The sequence below is a fragment of the Macrobrachium nipponense genome, chromosome 3 (genome assembly GCF_015104395.2).
Source record: "Macrobrachium nipponense isolate FS-2020 chromosome 3, ASM1510439v2, whole genome shotgun sequence".
Taxonomy (NCBI): domain Eukaryota; kingdom Metazoa; phylum Arthropoda; class Malacostraca; order Decapoda; family Palaemonidae; genus Macrobrachium; species Macrobrachium nipponense.
The window spans coordinates 98823294-98839917 of record NC_087202.1 but is presented as its reverse complement, the minus strand read 5'-3'; the positions used below and the strand labels follow the sequence as shown (position 1 = coordinate 98839917).

General features: G+C 47.2%; 1 protein-coding gene across 6 annotated transcripts in view; it reads right to left on the bottom strand.

The window, feature by feature from the left end:
• The window catches only part of LOC135221910 (uncharacterized), a 210092-nt gene that overhangs the window by 81402 nt on the left and 112066 nt on the right, over window positions 1-16624 (bottom strand). For 5 of the 6 annotated variants that reach the window (XM_064259919.1, XM_064259918.1, XM_064259923.1 and 2 more), the window contains one exon: window positions 4190-4294. The exons of the other annotated variant lie outside the window; for it this stretch is intronic. In XM_064259919.1, the coding sequence (XP_064115989.1) occupies window positions 4190-4294 (105 nt within the window). The remainder of the gene's footprint in view (window positions 1-4189; window positions 4295-16624) is intronic. 6 annotated transcript variants of the gene reach the window in all.

Sequence of the window (16624 nt, the reverse complement as noted above, 5' to 3'; positions counted from 1 at the left end):
CGCCTGTATCTCGCTAACCCTCTTCGCCGTCGCCAGAGCAGTTAGGAATACAGTCTTCTTCGTCAAATCTCGCAAAGAGGCAGAGTAAATAGGTTCGAAGCGGCTTGACGTTAAAAACTTGAGAACCACGTCCAGATTCCACGAAGGCAACTTAGCCATCGGTACTTTAGTGGTCTCAAAAGATTTCAGTAGATCATGAAGGTCTTTATTATTAGCAAGGTCAAGACCTCTATGTCGAAAAACTACAGACAAGACACTTCTGTAGCCTTTAATGGTAGACACTGCGAGCTTTAAATCTCGTCTGAGATAAAGAAGGAAGTTGGCGATCTGGCTCACAGAGGTCGTGGTAGAGGAAACTCCTTTCTTCCTACACCGCAGCTCCTAAAAGCTGCCCACTTCGACTGGTAAACGCGATTGACGAAGGTCTTCTCGCGGTGGCGATAGCTTTAGCCACAGGTTTCGAAAAACCTCTCGCTCTGGCCAACTTCTGGATAGTCTGAACGCAGTCAGACTCAGAGCGGAGAGGTTTTTGTGGTACCTCTCGAAGTGGGGCTGTTTGAGTAGATCTCTCCTTAACGGGAGAGATCTCGGAAAATCCACCAGGTAGGACATCACCTCTGTGAACCAGATCGCTGCAGGCCAAAAGGGGGCGATTAACGTCAACCTCGTCCCCTCCGAAGCTGTGAACTTTCTCATCACTTCCCCCAGAATCTTGAAGGGGGGAAATGCGTAGAGGTCTAGGCCCGTCCAATCCCATAACAGGGCGTCTACTGCTACTGCCCCCGGATCGAGAACTGGGGAGCAGTAAAGAGGAAGTCTCGTCGTCCTTGCGGTTGCAAAAATGTCCACCAAGGGGTGTCCCCAAAGACTCCACAGCTCCTGGCATACGTCTTGATTGAGGGTCCACTCTGTCGGCAGCAACTGACCTTGTCGACTGAGGAGATCCGCCCGGACGTTCTCGACTCCGGCAATGAACCTTGTCAAGATCGTGATCTCTCTTGCCTTCGCCCAAATCAGAATTTCCTTCGCTAGAGCGAACAGGGAGCAAGAGTGAGTTCCTCCTTGCTTCTTCAAGTATGCCAGGGCTGTGGTATTGTCCGAGTTGACTTGAACCACTCGACGGGAGACTTTGTCCTGAAAGAACTGGAGCGCTAATTGAACCGCTGCCAGCTCCTTGAAGTTGATGTGCCAGGCTACCTGTTCCCCTCTCCCGGTGCCTGACACTTCCTCCCCCCCTAGTGTTGCTCCCCACCCCGTGGATGACGCGTCGGAGAACAACACTAGGTCGGGGTTCCGAAGCTTGAGGGATATGCCCTCTGAGAGCTTTAATGGATCGAGCCACCATCTTAGATGGCTCTTCACCTCTTCTGAGATGGTTAGGATCATATCGAAGTTGTCCTTCTCTGTCCAATTGTCCGACAGGAAGAACTGAAGAGGTCGGAGATGTAGCCTCCCCAGGGAAACAAACTTCTCCAGCGAGGAAATGGTCCCCAGCAGACTCATCCATTCCCTCACCGAGCATGAATCTTTCCCTAGAAAGGCTGACACTTTCTCTATGCCTTGTTGCTGATGTTCCTGGGACGGAAAAGCCCGAAAAGCCACTGAATCCATCTGAATCCCCAGATCACGATGGACTGTGTTGGGGTCAGATGTGACTTTTCGAAGTTCACCAGAAGTCCCAGGGACGCAGCTAAAGACAGAGTCGTTTTCAGGTCCTTCAGGCACCGGGTCTGCGAAGAAGCTCGTATGAGCCAGTCGTCCAGGTAGAGCGAGATCCTGATGTTGGAAAGATGGAGCCACCTCGCCACATTCTTCATTAAGATGGTGAACACGAATGGGGCCGTACTCAGACCGAAACAAAGAGCCCTGAACTGAAACACCTTTCCTTTCAGGACGAACCGAAGGTAACTTCATAGACTGGGGGTGTATCGGACGTGAAAGTATGCGTCCTGAAGATCGAGTGATACCATCCAATCCCCCGGTCTTAAGGCCCCTAGAACTGACTGAGGTGTCTCCATCTTGAACTTTTGCTTTTCTATATAGAGGTTCAGACGACTTACGTCCAAGACTGGCCGCCACCCTCCCGAGTGTTTCGGAACAAGAAACAATCTGTTGTAAAATCCTGGCGTAGCCAGGTCTAAGACCTGTTCCACTGCTCGTTTCTCGAGCATCTGCTCGAGCAGATCGAAAAGAATCCTTGCTTTTCTTGAGGATACGACGGGGACAAGTCCCTGGGAGTGGAAGTCAGAGGGGGGGGGGAGGCTTTACGAACGGAATCTTGTACCCCTTCTCTATGATGTTGAGAGACCAGGTGTCTGCCTCTCTTTCTCTCCAGGCTCCTCCAAACAACTGAAGCCTGGCTCCTACCGGTGACTGAAGGCACGCATTCTCACTTCTTGCCCCTGGACTTAGCCGGGGCTCTACCTCTAGGAAGACCTCTTCCTCGGGATACAGATCTAGCTGAAGATCCTCCACGAAAGGGCTTCTGCTTCTTAAACGACTGAACTCCTGAAGACGTGGAAGGTACAGCAGGACGTCTCGACGACTGCGTCAAAAGGTCTTGAGTAGCTTTCTCCTGCAGACTTACTGCCAGATCCTTCACCAAAGCCTGGGGGAAGAGATGACTCGAGAACGGCGCATACAAAAGTTCTGTCTTCTGTGCGGGAGAGACAGACTTAGCCGCAAAATTACAATACAGCGATCTCTTCTTCAACACGCCTGCTGAAAAATGAGATGCTAATTCCTCTGAGCCATCCCTGACGGCCTTGTCCATGCATGACAAAACACTGGACAGCTCCCCCAAGCTGATCGAATCTGGCTTACGCGACTGGTTGTCTAGTACTCTGAGACACCAGTCTAAGAAGTTAAATACTTCTAAGGATCTAAACAGACCCTTCAACAGATGATCCATCTCTGACGTAGTCCACGACACCTTCGCTGAGGCTAACAGAGCTCTTCTTGAAGCATCTACAACGCTGGCGAAATCTCCCTGTGCTGACGTCGGAACCTTCAAACCTAACTCCTCACCGGTTTCATACCACATCCCTGCCTTACCGCTAAGCCTAGACGGAGGCAGGGCGAAAGTGGTGCTTCCTTTAGCTTTCCTAGTCTCCATCCAAGTGTTAACTTTCCGGAAAGCCCTCTTGGTAGACAAAGACGTTTTCATCTTAACAAACCCTGGTGTCTTCTTAGCTTTCGACGACGAAAACTGCGATGGAGGAGAAGGAGGAGCAGCAGGAAGGAAGGTATCTCCAAAAGAATCACGGAGCAGCCGAGCCAAAACTTGATAGTCTGAAGAAGACGACGTAGAGGGTTGTTCTTCATCAACCTCTTCCGAAGAACAGCTCAATTCCCCTTCTTCCTTACCCGAGTTAAACTCCGAAGAAAGAGGAAGAAGACCTTTCACTCCAAGTCTCCTATCAGACCGATGACGAGAAGAAGAGGGTAACGTATCCTTAACAGAATCGTTAGCCGATACAGGAACAGCAATCACAACTTGAGTAGAACGCGAAGTAGAAGGAAGACGTGTAGCGTCATCTAAAGACTCGGGAATAACGTCCGATCGAGAGCAAACTTCCGTACTCGCGTCCAAGACGCTCTTACGACGATGTCTATTAGCGTCCATCGGAGCGTCAAACCTAGCGTCCAACGAAGCGTCCAAATCAGCGTCCAAGTGAGCGTCCAACGAAGCGTCCAAAGAAGCGATGAGCGGACCGTCCCTCCTAGCGTCCCTCGAAGCGTCTCTACGATCGTCCCGCGAAGATACAGGAATAGACACTTGACGAGCGTCCCGATGAACGTCAACACAAGCATGACGAAGCGGAGCGGTGCGTTCCAAATTCCGTCCGTCAGAAACTAAAGCATCTTCATCAGAAACGTCGATGTCGGAACGCCGAGCGTCCTCACGTCGAGAAGAGAGGGCAGACTGAAGCAAATAAAGTTTTCCAAAATCCTGAGGCGGAGGTGCTGTAAACAGATGTTTACAACACCGGCGACAGAAGAAATCTGATAGAAAATGGGAATGGTTCCTGATACCCGCCTCCCAGCGGCGGGAATGGGTACTAACCACCCTACTCCCACTACGTGTGTCGTAAGTTTTTAGAAATTCTGTCGGACTTCAGAGAATACAGCTATATATATATCTGACAGGTAAGTTTCATGAACAAACAATATTTCAAAGATCACTCACTCGGCTGTTGCATTCTGGAATTCCATTCAAGCTGCTGAGTGTCATATCAACAAATGAAGCACTCCATTCTTCTGGAATTTGGGAGAACACGTTCCTTGTAAAAACCTGTTTACAAAGAGAACAAACATAAGATTTAGGTACATCACTCCATTATCTTTCAAGTAAGAACTGAGTAAAATATAACCAAACATTTTTCATACAAACCCATAATTATGACATTATGATAAAATAAAGTTTTATACTATATACTTACCAAGTAATTACATTGCTCACAGTTTCACTTGCAGGCAGCTTAAAAAATTTTTAAATTCGCAGTAGTGCTAGTGCTGGTGTAGGTGAACTAGAACCCACCCACTTTCAAGGTAAGAGAGGAACAACTTCAGCAGGGAGTTCAATTGCTTTTGCCCTTCTTCCATATGAGGGGAGGCAGAGGACTTTGATTCATAATTACTTGGTAAGTACGTATATATATAAAACTTTATCGTAAAAATGTCAATTTTATATAGTATGTAACTTACCAAGTATACAGGCAGTCCCCAGTTATTGGTGGTGGTTCCTCTCCAACGGCTTGATGATAAGCAAAAATCACCAATTTATGCTGCTTATGGTGCTGATGACTGGATTTCGGTTGCCAATAACCAGTTAATGGCACCTCTTTTAGTTATGTATTGGCACCGATAACCAGAAATTGGTGCATTATGGTGCCAATTTTAGGCACTAGACAAGCACCATAAAAGTGGATTGCCAATAACTGGGGGCTGCCTGTAATACAATGCTGAATCTCAAATTGACACGGAGGTGTGATAAATGGATATTTTCTATCCCAAAACATTATTTATGATAATGAGTTAGAGAATATAAGTTATTAGCATTGGCACAATGCCTGTTATTGCTTATCTGGTAAGAGAGTTGCTACAGGTAGATACTGCCTCTGGTCAGCACTCATTTTCACTATGTAGGGTGTGGTTAATTGGCCAGATGCACCTCTACATCAAGGGCTTTGCAGGAAGGGATGGACCCAGGGGCTAACAGAGCATACAAGTAGTTAGTTGCCCCTGGCTTGGGCACAGTACTGCAAACCAGCCAACCAGAATAAAAAGAAAAGAAAAAAAAACACAATTACAAACATCACCCACACCATAATATATAAAACCACCAACCAACCATTAAAAACTAAGACTGGTGGATGCTCCAGGTACAGGGTACTCCCAGTCTCCCCTCATGACTCAACACCTCAGTTCAAGGCGAAGAGTATAGGCAGGAAGAAAAGCTTAATACATTTCCTCCCCCAACACCATGCCGGCCATGGACAACAGCCCTAAAGCCCTACAATTAGTATCAAAAATGATTTCCACATCTGAAGGCCAACAACCTGCCGACTGCTAAGATCTCACAAGCCTTGACTCTGACGGAAATTAAGACCTCTTCTCCAACTTGAGAATGGGCTTCAGTGATAAGATCCCTCAAGAAGAATGCCAAGCCAGTTTTTGACAGGGAATGAGACTGATTCCTAACTGAGCACCATAAATTACTTGTAGGACCCTTCTAAGTACATAGTACCTTAAGGTGGCCTTACACGTACGTGATTGGCGCGCTGATTTCATAGCGATTGGCACAAACCGGTCAGTCTTTATCATGTATGGGGGCTATTGATGCCAGGCCTGTCCCGTCGTCCTTTCAGCATGTTGAACTGACTGGCGAGTCGCGCTGCAGGTGTTGGGAAGGACTGAGGGAAAGTTTCAACATGTACAATACCTGTATATGAGTACTCGGACTCGATCGCCCTATTTCCTCGTGGGAGTAAGCAGTGCTGCTGTTTTGAAAGGATGTCGCAGTCAGTCAAGTATTTACCTCACGATTTTATTCGTGATTTTTTTTACCTGTACAGAGCACTCCCATGCTTGTGGAAAATACGAAGTCCAGATTATTCCAATAAAGTAAAAGGACAAGCAGCTTATGAGAAATTACTTGAATTATGTAAAGAAATAAAGATGCAAACATAGATTTTGTGAAAGCCAAAATTGCCAGCCTTTCATGGTATCTTCTAATATTAATTAGTTTTACAATTAATTTGTAAAACATTTTAAAGGATAAACGTGGCGATAAAAACATTAACATCCTTAAACGACTATAAATTTCACTAGTAAAACATTTGAGAGGAAATATGTCCTTAGTGATCCATTTCACACCTTTTATCGATATTCAAATTCATTCATCTCCAGAGTCAACATAGATTCCTGTTATACAAAGTAAAGTATGTTTAAGAATGATACATTCCATATCACCTTGAGAGAGAGAGAGAGAGAGAGAGAAACATTCTGAAATGCAGGTAAACCTTTGGTAGGTTAAATAAAATGAAAAAGCTGAAAAGCACATTGTATATTCAGAGGTCCTTACAAATTATAAAAATGGATTCCGTTACCCAATTACTGTACTTGAAGCAGTAATCAAGATTAGAAACACCCCAGTCATCATCAGCCATTCTTAAATAATTTCTATAATCTTCCGGGTTATTTTCCCTTAATTCTTTCAAATAAGTCATATGTTAAACCTCTCTTTATTAGCCATGGTTTCACCCATACTGTACAATTTTTCTTGCATATTTCATGCTCGTATTCGTCTTGCAGGAGTGCTATTATCATTACTGCACTTATCTTCCTTTTACTTGGTGCCACTACAGGACTGAAAGGAACACGGCCACTAATTTCTCTCTTAAAATATGCGTAGACCAAGTCATCTGGGTGTATGGGCAATACCCGATGCCGGTCGTGTACATGTATGGCCAGCTTTTGTGCTCTTACTGGGCACAGAACTTTCTCCTTGTCTGGGTCCAGTATTTCCATCAGGCTTTTGATAGTGAAGGAACAAGCCCAAGGTTTGGTTGGGTCTTCATATTTAGCTAAAAAGCCCAGGATAAATGAACACAGCATTACTTTGGGAAAATCTGACTCCCTTGTCGAAAGCATGCACTTCACTGACCCTTTTGGCTGTTGCTAATACTACAAGAAATAGGGTCTTCCTAGTAAGGTCTCATAGCAAAGCAAGAATGAAGAGGCTCGAAACGGGGTCCTGAGAGCCACTACAGAACTACATCTAAATTCCAAGAAACTGCCTCTAGCCCCTTGGATTTGGGGGTAGCAAAGGATCTAATAAGGTTGGGCAGGTCTTGATTAGCTGAAAGATCCATTCCTCTGTGTTTGAAACACTGAACTCGGCATTGCCCTGTATCATTTGATCTTAGAGGAGGAAAGGTCCCCTAGATGTCCTCAAATACAGAAGAAAGTCTGCATTGTCTGCCACAGACATCTTAGAAGACGAAATGTCGTTTCTTCTACACCAGGCTCTAAATATTGTCCATTTTGTTCATGAAACTTACCTGACAGATATATATATAGCTGCACTCTCCGAAGTCCGACAGAATTTCAAAACTCGCGGCACACGCAGTGGGCGGCCAGGTGGTAGTACCCATTCCCGCCGCTGGGAGGCGGATATCAGGAACCATTCCCATTTTCTATTCATATTTTTTCTGTCGCCGGTCGGTAAACACCTGTTTACAGACCTCCGCCCAGGATTTTTGGATTTGACTCGTTCTAAGTATCTGGATTGACTTTTGGTTTTGACTCTGGATTGTTGAATTGGCATACGCGATAGTGGACTGTTTTTTTATTTTGGATTGGCTTTTCTGTGAACGTGATGTCGGGATCAAGTTCAGTGAGCTTCAGAGTGTGTGTGAGGAGTGATTGCAAGGTGAGGCTACCGAAATCATCGGTAGACCCCCCCACACAGTATGTATGGGGTGTAGGGGGCATGTTTGTTTGTTGGATGATCGATGCATTGAATGCAAAAGTTTGACTGATGATGGATGGAAGGTGTATGAGTCCTATCGGCGTAAGTTGGAGCGCGATAGGATCAGGAGGTCTTCCTCCAAGAGCGGTTCTACGAAAGGTAAGGGAAGTAACATTTCTCCTATTTTAACACCAGTAGAATTTGCTTCACCTAATCCTGTGTTGTTGCCTGAGGGCCCTGGTTCTGTGTCTGGAGAAGGTAATGCCCTTTCTCTGATTCTAGAGTCGTTACGCACTCTAGAGTCCAAAGTGTTGGCCCTAGAAAACGGCTCAAGTAAAGAAAGTGTGTGATCGTGCCCCTAGTGTGGAGGGGGCGTCAGATCGGCCCCATAATGCCTCTAGGCCTAGACCTCTATCGGACTCCCAGGACTCAGGGAGTGGGTATGTCAAAAGCCGCAAGAGGGTTACGGGGGCTCCCCACCGATTTGGCGTCCCTTTGGCAGGACCTGTTGTTAGTTCCCAGGCTGCCAAGGAGCGTGCTCAGGCTCGCATCCTTAAGGACTGTTTTTCGTCCTCCGAGGCACCCTCCCCGCGCAAGGGGTGGAGCGCTCGGAGAGACTCGCGTCCGTTGAAAAGGACTTTTCCGAGGGAGGACGCTTTACGTCCCCTCTCTCCGTTATCGTTGCGGTCTTCGCCTGCGTCGTATGACGCGTTTCCTCCACAGAAGAGAGGTATGACGTCGTCCGAGGACGACGCTGAGAAGCGCTTCTCTCGCGCCTCGGAGAGGCAGGTTGCTGTACCTGTGAGAAGGAAGGAGGCGTCCCCTCGCCCCTCGTCTTCTCGCAGGCGCAGCCCTTCACCTCCTCTTGTTTCTTCGCCAACGAAGAATATTCTTGTGTCTCTTCAAGACCAATTGTCGGCTTTAATGGCTCAGAAGACTCGCCCAGCAGCAGTTGAGCCTAAACGTAGGAAGGACGCTAGACTGCCTGTCAAGAGGACGAGGCAGTCCCCTTCTCCGTCTCCTCGTTCGTCGCTGTCTCCGCTTGCTTCTCCTTCGGAGCTTCCTCGTTCTCGTTATACGGGTAGGAAGTCTCGTGGACAGGACGCTTTTCTTCCCTCTCGACGTCCTGATCAGCCCGCGCATCAGGACGCCTTTGAGGACGCTCGGCAGGACGCCTTGGAGGACGCATTTGAGGACGCTCGGCAGGACGCTTTTGAAGACGCTCGTCGGGATGTTTTGCTTGACGCTTTGCCTGTTGAGAAGGCTTTCGAGAGCGCCCAGAAGGACGCTTTGAAAGCGAAAGCTGGACGCTTGAGCGGAAAGCGTAAGGACACTCCTCTAGAGCGAGTAAGAGTAGCCTCTCTTGACGCTCAGCGCGGTCAAGACGCTCTTCGTTCTTCGAGCTCTAAGGATCGACAGAAGGTCGGTCGCTTTGAAGAGGCTGATATCAGTCATCCTCGAAAGCCTTTGTTGAAGGCTAGACCCGTTGGGCGCACGCCCTCTCCAGAGGTGCAATCTCCTTTGCCTCTTAGGGAGGAAGGAGAGCTTAGTAGTCCGGCGGACTCAGTTGAGGAGGAACAGCCTTCAGTTTCGTCTGTGTCCGATTACAAGGTGCTGGTTCGACTGTTACGCTCTTCTTTTGGTGAGAAGTTCCAGCCTGCAGCTCCCAAGTCTCCACCCTCTCAGTTTTCGTCATCTAATTCGTGCAAGGTTCCGGAGTTTGTGGAAATGAAAACTTCTTTGTCCACTAAGAGAGCGTTCAAGAAGTTGCAGGATTGGATGGAACGTCGGAAGGATCAGGGCAAGTCGACTTTCGCCCTTCCTCCTTCAAGACTCAGTGGGAAAGGCGGCATCTGGTATGAGACCAAAGGAGAAGTAGGAGTTAAGATCCCGTAGTCTTCCCAAGGGGACTTTGCTAGTCTGGTCGATGCACAGAAGAGGTCTCTTTTATCGACCGCTAAGATTTCGTGGACGCCAACGGTGATTGACCATCACATGAAAGGTCTGTTAAGGACTCTGGAAGTCTTTAACTTTCTAGACTGGTGCTTGGGAGTCCTGGATCTTCAATCTAGGAGTCCTGACTCGTTGAATCTGGGGGAGCTGTCCAATGTGTTATCCTGCATGGACAAGGCCGTCAGGGATGGTTCGGAAGAGTTAGTGTCTCATTTCGGCACTGCTTTTCTCAAGAAGAGAGCGCTTTTCTGCAACTTTACAGCTAGGTCTGTTTCTACATCGCAGAAAGCGGAGCTTCTCTTTGCGCCTCTTTCGAGCCATCTCTTCCCCCAGGCTATGGTAAAGGACCTGGCAGTGAGCCTACAGGAGAAGGCTACCCAGGACCTCTTGGCCCAGTCTTCAAGACGTCCCGCAGTCCCTCCCACGTTGTCTTTTGGACGACCACCTAGGAAGGTTAAACCCTTTCGTGGCGCTCCTCCCTCGAGAGCTGCTCCTCGAGGGAGAGGGCTTGCAAGAGGAAGAGGTTCCTTCAAACCTAAATCCTCTAAGTGAGAAGATAGTCCTTCAGATGCCGGTCGGAGCCAGGCTAAAGTTCTTTGCGGGGGCGTGGAGAGAGAGAGATACAGATGCGTGGTCCCTCAAGATAGTGGAACAGGGGTACAAGATCCCCTTTTTGGACCCTCCTCCTCTATCCACAACTCCCAGAGATCTTTCCCCATCATACAAGGGGAGAAAAACGTCAGGTTTCTTTTAGATCTTTTAGATCAAATGATCAAGAAAAGAGCGGTGGAACAGGTCTTAGACCTGGGGTCACCAGGATATTACAACAGACTTTTCCTGGTACCAAAGCAGTCGTCGGGGTGGCGTCCAGTCTTGGACGTAAGCAGCCTGAATCTTTTCATAGAAAAGAAAAAATTCAAGATTGAAACGCCTCAGTCGGTTCTAGGAGCCTTAAGACCGGGCGACTGGATGGTGTCCTTGGACCTACAGGACGCATACTTTCACGTGCCTATCCACCCTCTTTCAAGAAAGTTTCTGAGGTTTATGTTAAGGGACAAAGTTTGGCAATTCCGAGCCCTTTGTTTCGGTTTAAGCACGGCTCCGATGGTATTTACCATGCTCATGAAGAACGTAGCGAGATGGTTACATTCTGCAGGAATAAGAGTGTCCCTGTATCTCGACGATTGGCTTATCAGAGCATCGTCAGAAGAGAGGTGTCTGAAGGACCTTCACTTCACGTTAGCCTTGGCGAGGACCCTGGGACTTCTGGTCAACCTCGAAAAGTCGCATCTGACCCCAACACAGTCCATCGTGTATCTGGGGATTCAGATGGATTCAGTGGCTTTTCGAGCGTTTCCGTCCCAGGAACGACAGCTGCAAGGCTTAGAGAGAGTTTCGGCCTTCCTGGGGAAGGAAGCTTGCTCGGCGAGGGAGTGGATGAGTCTGCTGGGGACCATTTCCTCGCCCTGGGAAGACTACACCTCAGGCCTCTCCAGTTTTTCTTAGCAGAAGAATGGAGAGTCAAAGAGGATCTGGATGCGACCTTTTTGATCACCAAATCGGTGAAGAACCATCTAAGATGGTGGTTAGATTCTCGGAAGTTTCGAGAGGGGTTGTCCCTAAAGCTTCTGAGCCCCGACCTAGTGTTGTTTTCCGACGCCTCGGTGTCGGGATGGGGAGCAACACTAGGAGGGGAGGAAGTGTCAGGCACCTGGAGGGGGGAACAGGTGTCCTGGCACATCAATGTGAAGGAACTAGCGGCGGTTTTCCTGGCGCTACAGTTCTTCCAGCAAAAGGTTGCAGAGAAAGTTGTCCAAGTCAACTCGGACAACACCACGGCCCTTGCGTACCTAAAGAATCAGGGAGGTACACACTCCCGTCCTCTATTTTACTTAGCGAGGGAGATTCTGCTGTGGGCAGATGCGAGGCGAATCAGGATCCTGAGAGATTTTATCGCAGGAGTCCAGAACGTCGAGCAGACCTTCTCAAGCCGACAGGATCAGATCCTGCCGACGGAATGGACGTTGGCACACAGGACGTCTGTCGAGAGTTATGGAGACTGTGGGGACGTCCGTTAGTCGACCTATTTGCGACGTCGAGGACGAAGAGGTTGCCTCTTTATTGCTCCCCTGTGTTGGATCCGGGAGCAGTCGCTATAGACGCTCTGCTCTGGGACTGGACGAACCTGGACTTGTATGCCTTCCCGCCATTCAAGATCATGGGGGAAGTAGTAAGGAAGTTCGCGGCATCGGAGGGGACGAGGTTGACCCTGATCGCCCCGATGTGGCCCCCGAAGGAATGGTTCACGGAGGTAATGTCCTTCATCATAGACTTTCCGAGGACGTTGCCCTGGAGGAAAGATCTACTCAGACAGCCCCACTTCGCAAGATATCACCGAAACCTCTCCGCTCTGGGTCTGACTGCATTCAGACTATCGAAAAGTTGGCCAGAGCGAGAGGTTTTTCTAAAGCAGCTGCGAAAGCGATCGCCAACGCAAGGAGGACTTCCTCGAGAGCTGTTTACCAGTCGAAGTGGGCTTCCTTCAGGGCATGGTGTAGAAAGGAGGGAATTTCCTCTTCCACTACCTCTGTGAGCCAGATAGCCGATTTCCTGCTATTTTTTAAGAATGTGCAGAAGCTGGCAGTCCCGACCATCAAGGGATATAAGAGTATGCTGTCAGCAGTCTTCCGACACAGAGGCCTAGACCTTACTGACAACAGAGATCTTCACGATCTCCTGAGATCATTTGAGACTACCAAGATACCTCAGGCGAGGCCTCCTTCTTGGAACTTAGATTTAGTCCTTAGACTGTTGATGTCGAGTCCTTTCGAGCCTCTCCATGAAGCGTCTCTTAGGAACGTGACGAAGAAGGCTCTTTTCCTAACTGCTCTGGCGACGGCGAAGAGAGTTAGCGAAATTCAAGCCATTTGTAAGCGAGTGGGCTTCAAAGGTGACAATGCGGTCTGCTCTTTGAGTCCCACTTTCTTAGCAAAAAATGAAAACCCGTCTAACCCTTGGCCAAGGAGCTTTGAAATTAAGGGTATGACAAGCCTTGTGGGCCAAGAACCTGAGAGAGCCCTGTGCCCTGTCAGGGCTCTAAAGTTTTATGTCCACAAGACAAAGGAGGTACGAGGTCCCTCAGATAATCTGTGGTGTTCGGTTAAACGGCCCGATATACCATTATCCAAGAATGCTTTGGCGTTCTTTCTGAGGGACGTGATTAAAGAGGCTCATTCGTCTTACCAGAAGACCGATTTGAGCCTCTTGCGAGTGAAAGCTCACGAGGTCAGAGCTGTCGCAACCTCGCTTGCCTTCCAAAGGAACATGTCGATCAAGGACATCCTTGACGCCACCTTTTGGAGGAGCAATTCAGTATTCGCCTCACACTACTTGAGAGATGTGAGAACGATATACGAGGACTGTTGTTCTCTTGGGCCATACGTTTCTGCAGACACAGTCTTGGGGGCTGAAGGTAGCTCTCTCCCTATCCCTTAGTTAGGTTTAGGTTAGTTGTTTTTAGTTGTTGTGTTGTTGTGGTGAGTCTTTGGTGAAGACCTCCCATCTCTTAGCTTAGTGTTCAGGGGGTCTTGGATAGTTGGTCAGGTGGTGGTCAGTTGCTTCGTTGCCCTCATATGTATGGCTCTATGCTCTTGTCACGTTGAGGTCACGTCCCCGTTGACAGAGCATCCAGAGCGCACCAGCACTACAGGTCTCCACCTGGCTGGCAACTCTGATTAAGCACAAGCAGGCTTAAGTGACAGTAATCACAGAGTCTACTTTGCTAACAGGTGAGGAACCAAGGTGTACATCATCTACTTAATTTAAGTTTCCTACAAATCCTATTCTGTCTCTTCCCACCATCCGAAGGTGGGATTCAGCTATATATATCTGTCAGGTAAGTTTCATGAACAAAATGTTATTGTTATAATACAATTAAGTTTGTTCATACTTACCTGGCAGATATATATAATTAAGTGCTCACCCACCTCCCCTCAGGAGACAGTGGCACTGATAAAATATGAATAGAAAATGGGAATGGTTCCTGATATCCGCCTCCCAGCGGCGGGAATGGGTACTACCACCTGGCCGCCCACTGCGTGTGCCGCGAGTTTTGAAATTCTGTCGGACTTCGGAGAGTGCAGCTATATATATATCTGCCAGGTAAGTATGAACAAACTTAATTGTATTATAACAATAACATTTTGTTTGATAGACCTTGCCGGAAGAGGAGCGTCTACACTTTGCAATTGTTTCTGAAGCTGCTCTTGAAAACCCCTTCTGGCTGAGGAGTTTCATGACAGTCTGACCCTGACAGAATGGACAATCCTTGGTGGAACTGCCTGAGGAGACCTGGGAACCATTCCTGTCATGGCCAAAATGGGGACACTAGTCACCGTGATGCTCTTCTGATTACTGAACTGGTTGAGAACCTCCAGCATCATGCAGAACAGTGGGAAGGTGCAAAGATCCTTGTTTTACCAGTCTTGCAGCTTGGTGTCCACCGCCCATGTTTGAGGGTCTGGGACTGATGAACAAAATAGTATCGGGAGACAATAATTCTTGGACGTTGCAAACAGATCCACAAGAGGTCTCCCCCACAGATTCTTGCACACCTGTGGGGAGTACCTACCTGTGATGGCTCAACCCGTCTGCAAGGATGTTGAGTTTGCCTGGATGAAACAAGTCACCAACTTAGTTTGGTTGTGGTCTCCTCATAAAAGGTGAGATCTCACACCCTTGTAAAGGGAGAACGAATGTGTCCCTCTTTGCTTTTATACAATGCTCCCCCTGTATTTGTGGGGAATGGGTACAAGACACCCCCCCCCATGAATATCTAGAACCCACGAATCTTTGAAACCCCTATAAAAATGCTTAAAACTGCCAATTTTGTTAGTTAAAACTTAATAAAAACTCATTAAAAATTTGTATACCTGGTTTTTTAATAGTTTTATCACAGAAAGTGCATTTTATGATGAAACTGATAAAAAATATAATGAATTTGTGGATATTTCCCTTAGAAAAATACAGTGAATAGGCTAATTTCCCACAAATAATGGGTTATATGTTCCAGAGAGAAATCCGCGAATACGTGAGTCCGCGAATCCGAAGTCCACGAATACTGTATAGTAGGTGCTGGCAATCAAAAGGAGAATATGTATTAAAGGGAAGACTGAAGTTATGACGCTCTTTACGGTGAAAAAGCACTAGACCTCTCTCTTTTTTAATACATATTCCCAAGGCAGAGAGAGGCTAACTCTTGAGAGCCATCCCTGACACCCTTATCAGTACATGAAAGGATATTCAGCCAATCTATTGCAACGTACTCAGGAAGCAAAGAGTAATTTTTTATTTTCTGAGCTAAAACACCCATTGACCAATCCAAGAAGCTTATCACTTCAAAAATTCTAAAAAGTTTCTTCAGAAGGTGGTCAATCTCTGCAGGAGAGAACATTATCTTAGCAATGTTGAAAGCTGACCTCCGAGACGAGTCGATCAGTCCCCCTGGGAGGAGGCAGCCACTCACTGAGAGAAAGCTTCCCGGTGTCACATGAAGAATAACTCCAGTGCACAAGATAGGAGGGAGGATAACTAAATGAAGACTTCCCCTGCTCTCTCTTCTCTGCAAGCCAACTGTCCGACTCTCCGAGAGCCTTTGTAACAGAGGATGAGAGGCACCATCTTCGGTAACCTGGATGAGTCAGCAGGCTTGTCACTTAGGAAATTGGTTGAAGCCAGGGATGGCAGGCAAGAAGAAACCTGGGAGATTCTGCAACAAGTATACTTCAATATGGCTGCATCCATATCACCCTCTTCCTCTGACAAAACGGGATAAATGCAATTCCCTAGGGTCCTGAGCAAAAGGACCTCTCTTAAATGTCAGTCAGCTGTCATTGAATTGGTGCCAGCAGACATTTGGCAATTGGCACCAAACACATTGGAGAATATGCCAATTCTGAGCATTCTGAGGAAGGCAAAGTTCGTCCACGTACTGAACTCTTGGGCGCTGTAGGGTGCTCGGATATTGGAAGGCGCTGGGGCACTAAAAGCCAGTTGGGCATAACTAGATGCTCAGGTGCTACTGGGTGCTCAGGAGTTGCTATAGTTGAACCAAAATCAAATGGCAGGGCAGAGCTAAAGTAGATTAATACAGTGGTGTCAAATTTACATAATTAAATTATATTGGATTAGGATTTTGACAGAGCTCCTATACAGAATTGTCCCAGAAGTTATTATTTTTCAACTAAAAAGTCATACCAGAATACTAAATAAAAAATGATATTGTAATGATACAATTAAGTTTGTTCATACTTACCTGGCAGATATATATAATCAAGTACCCACCCACCTCCCCTCAGGAGACAGTGGAAATAAAAATTATGAATAGAAAATGGGAATGATTCCTGATACCCGCCTCCCAGCGGCGGGAATGGGTACTAACCACCTGACTCCCACTGCGTGTGTCGTAAGTGTTTAAATTTCTGTCGGATTCGGAAAAATACAGCTATATATATATCTGCCAGGTAAGTATGAACAAACTTAATTGTATCATTACAATATCATTTTGTTCATGAAACTTACCTGTCAGATATATATATAGCTGAATCCCACCTTTGGTGGTGGGAGTAGACAGAATAGAAGATTTTAGGAAACATATATATGCAGATAATTGATATCTTGATTCCTTACCTGTTAGCA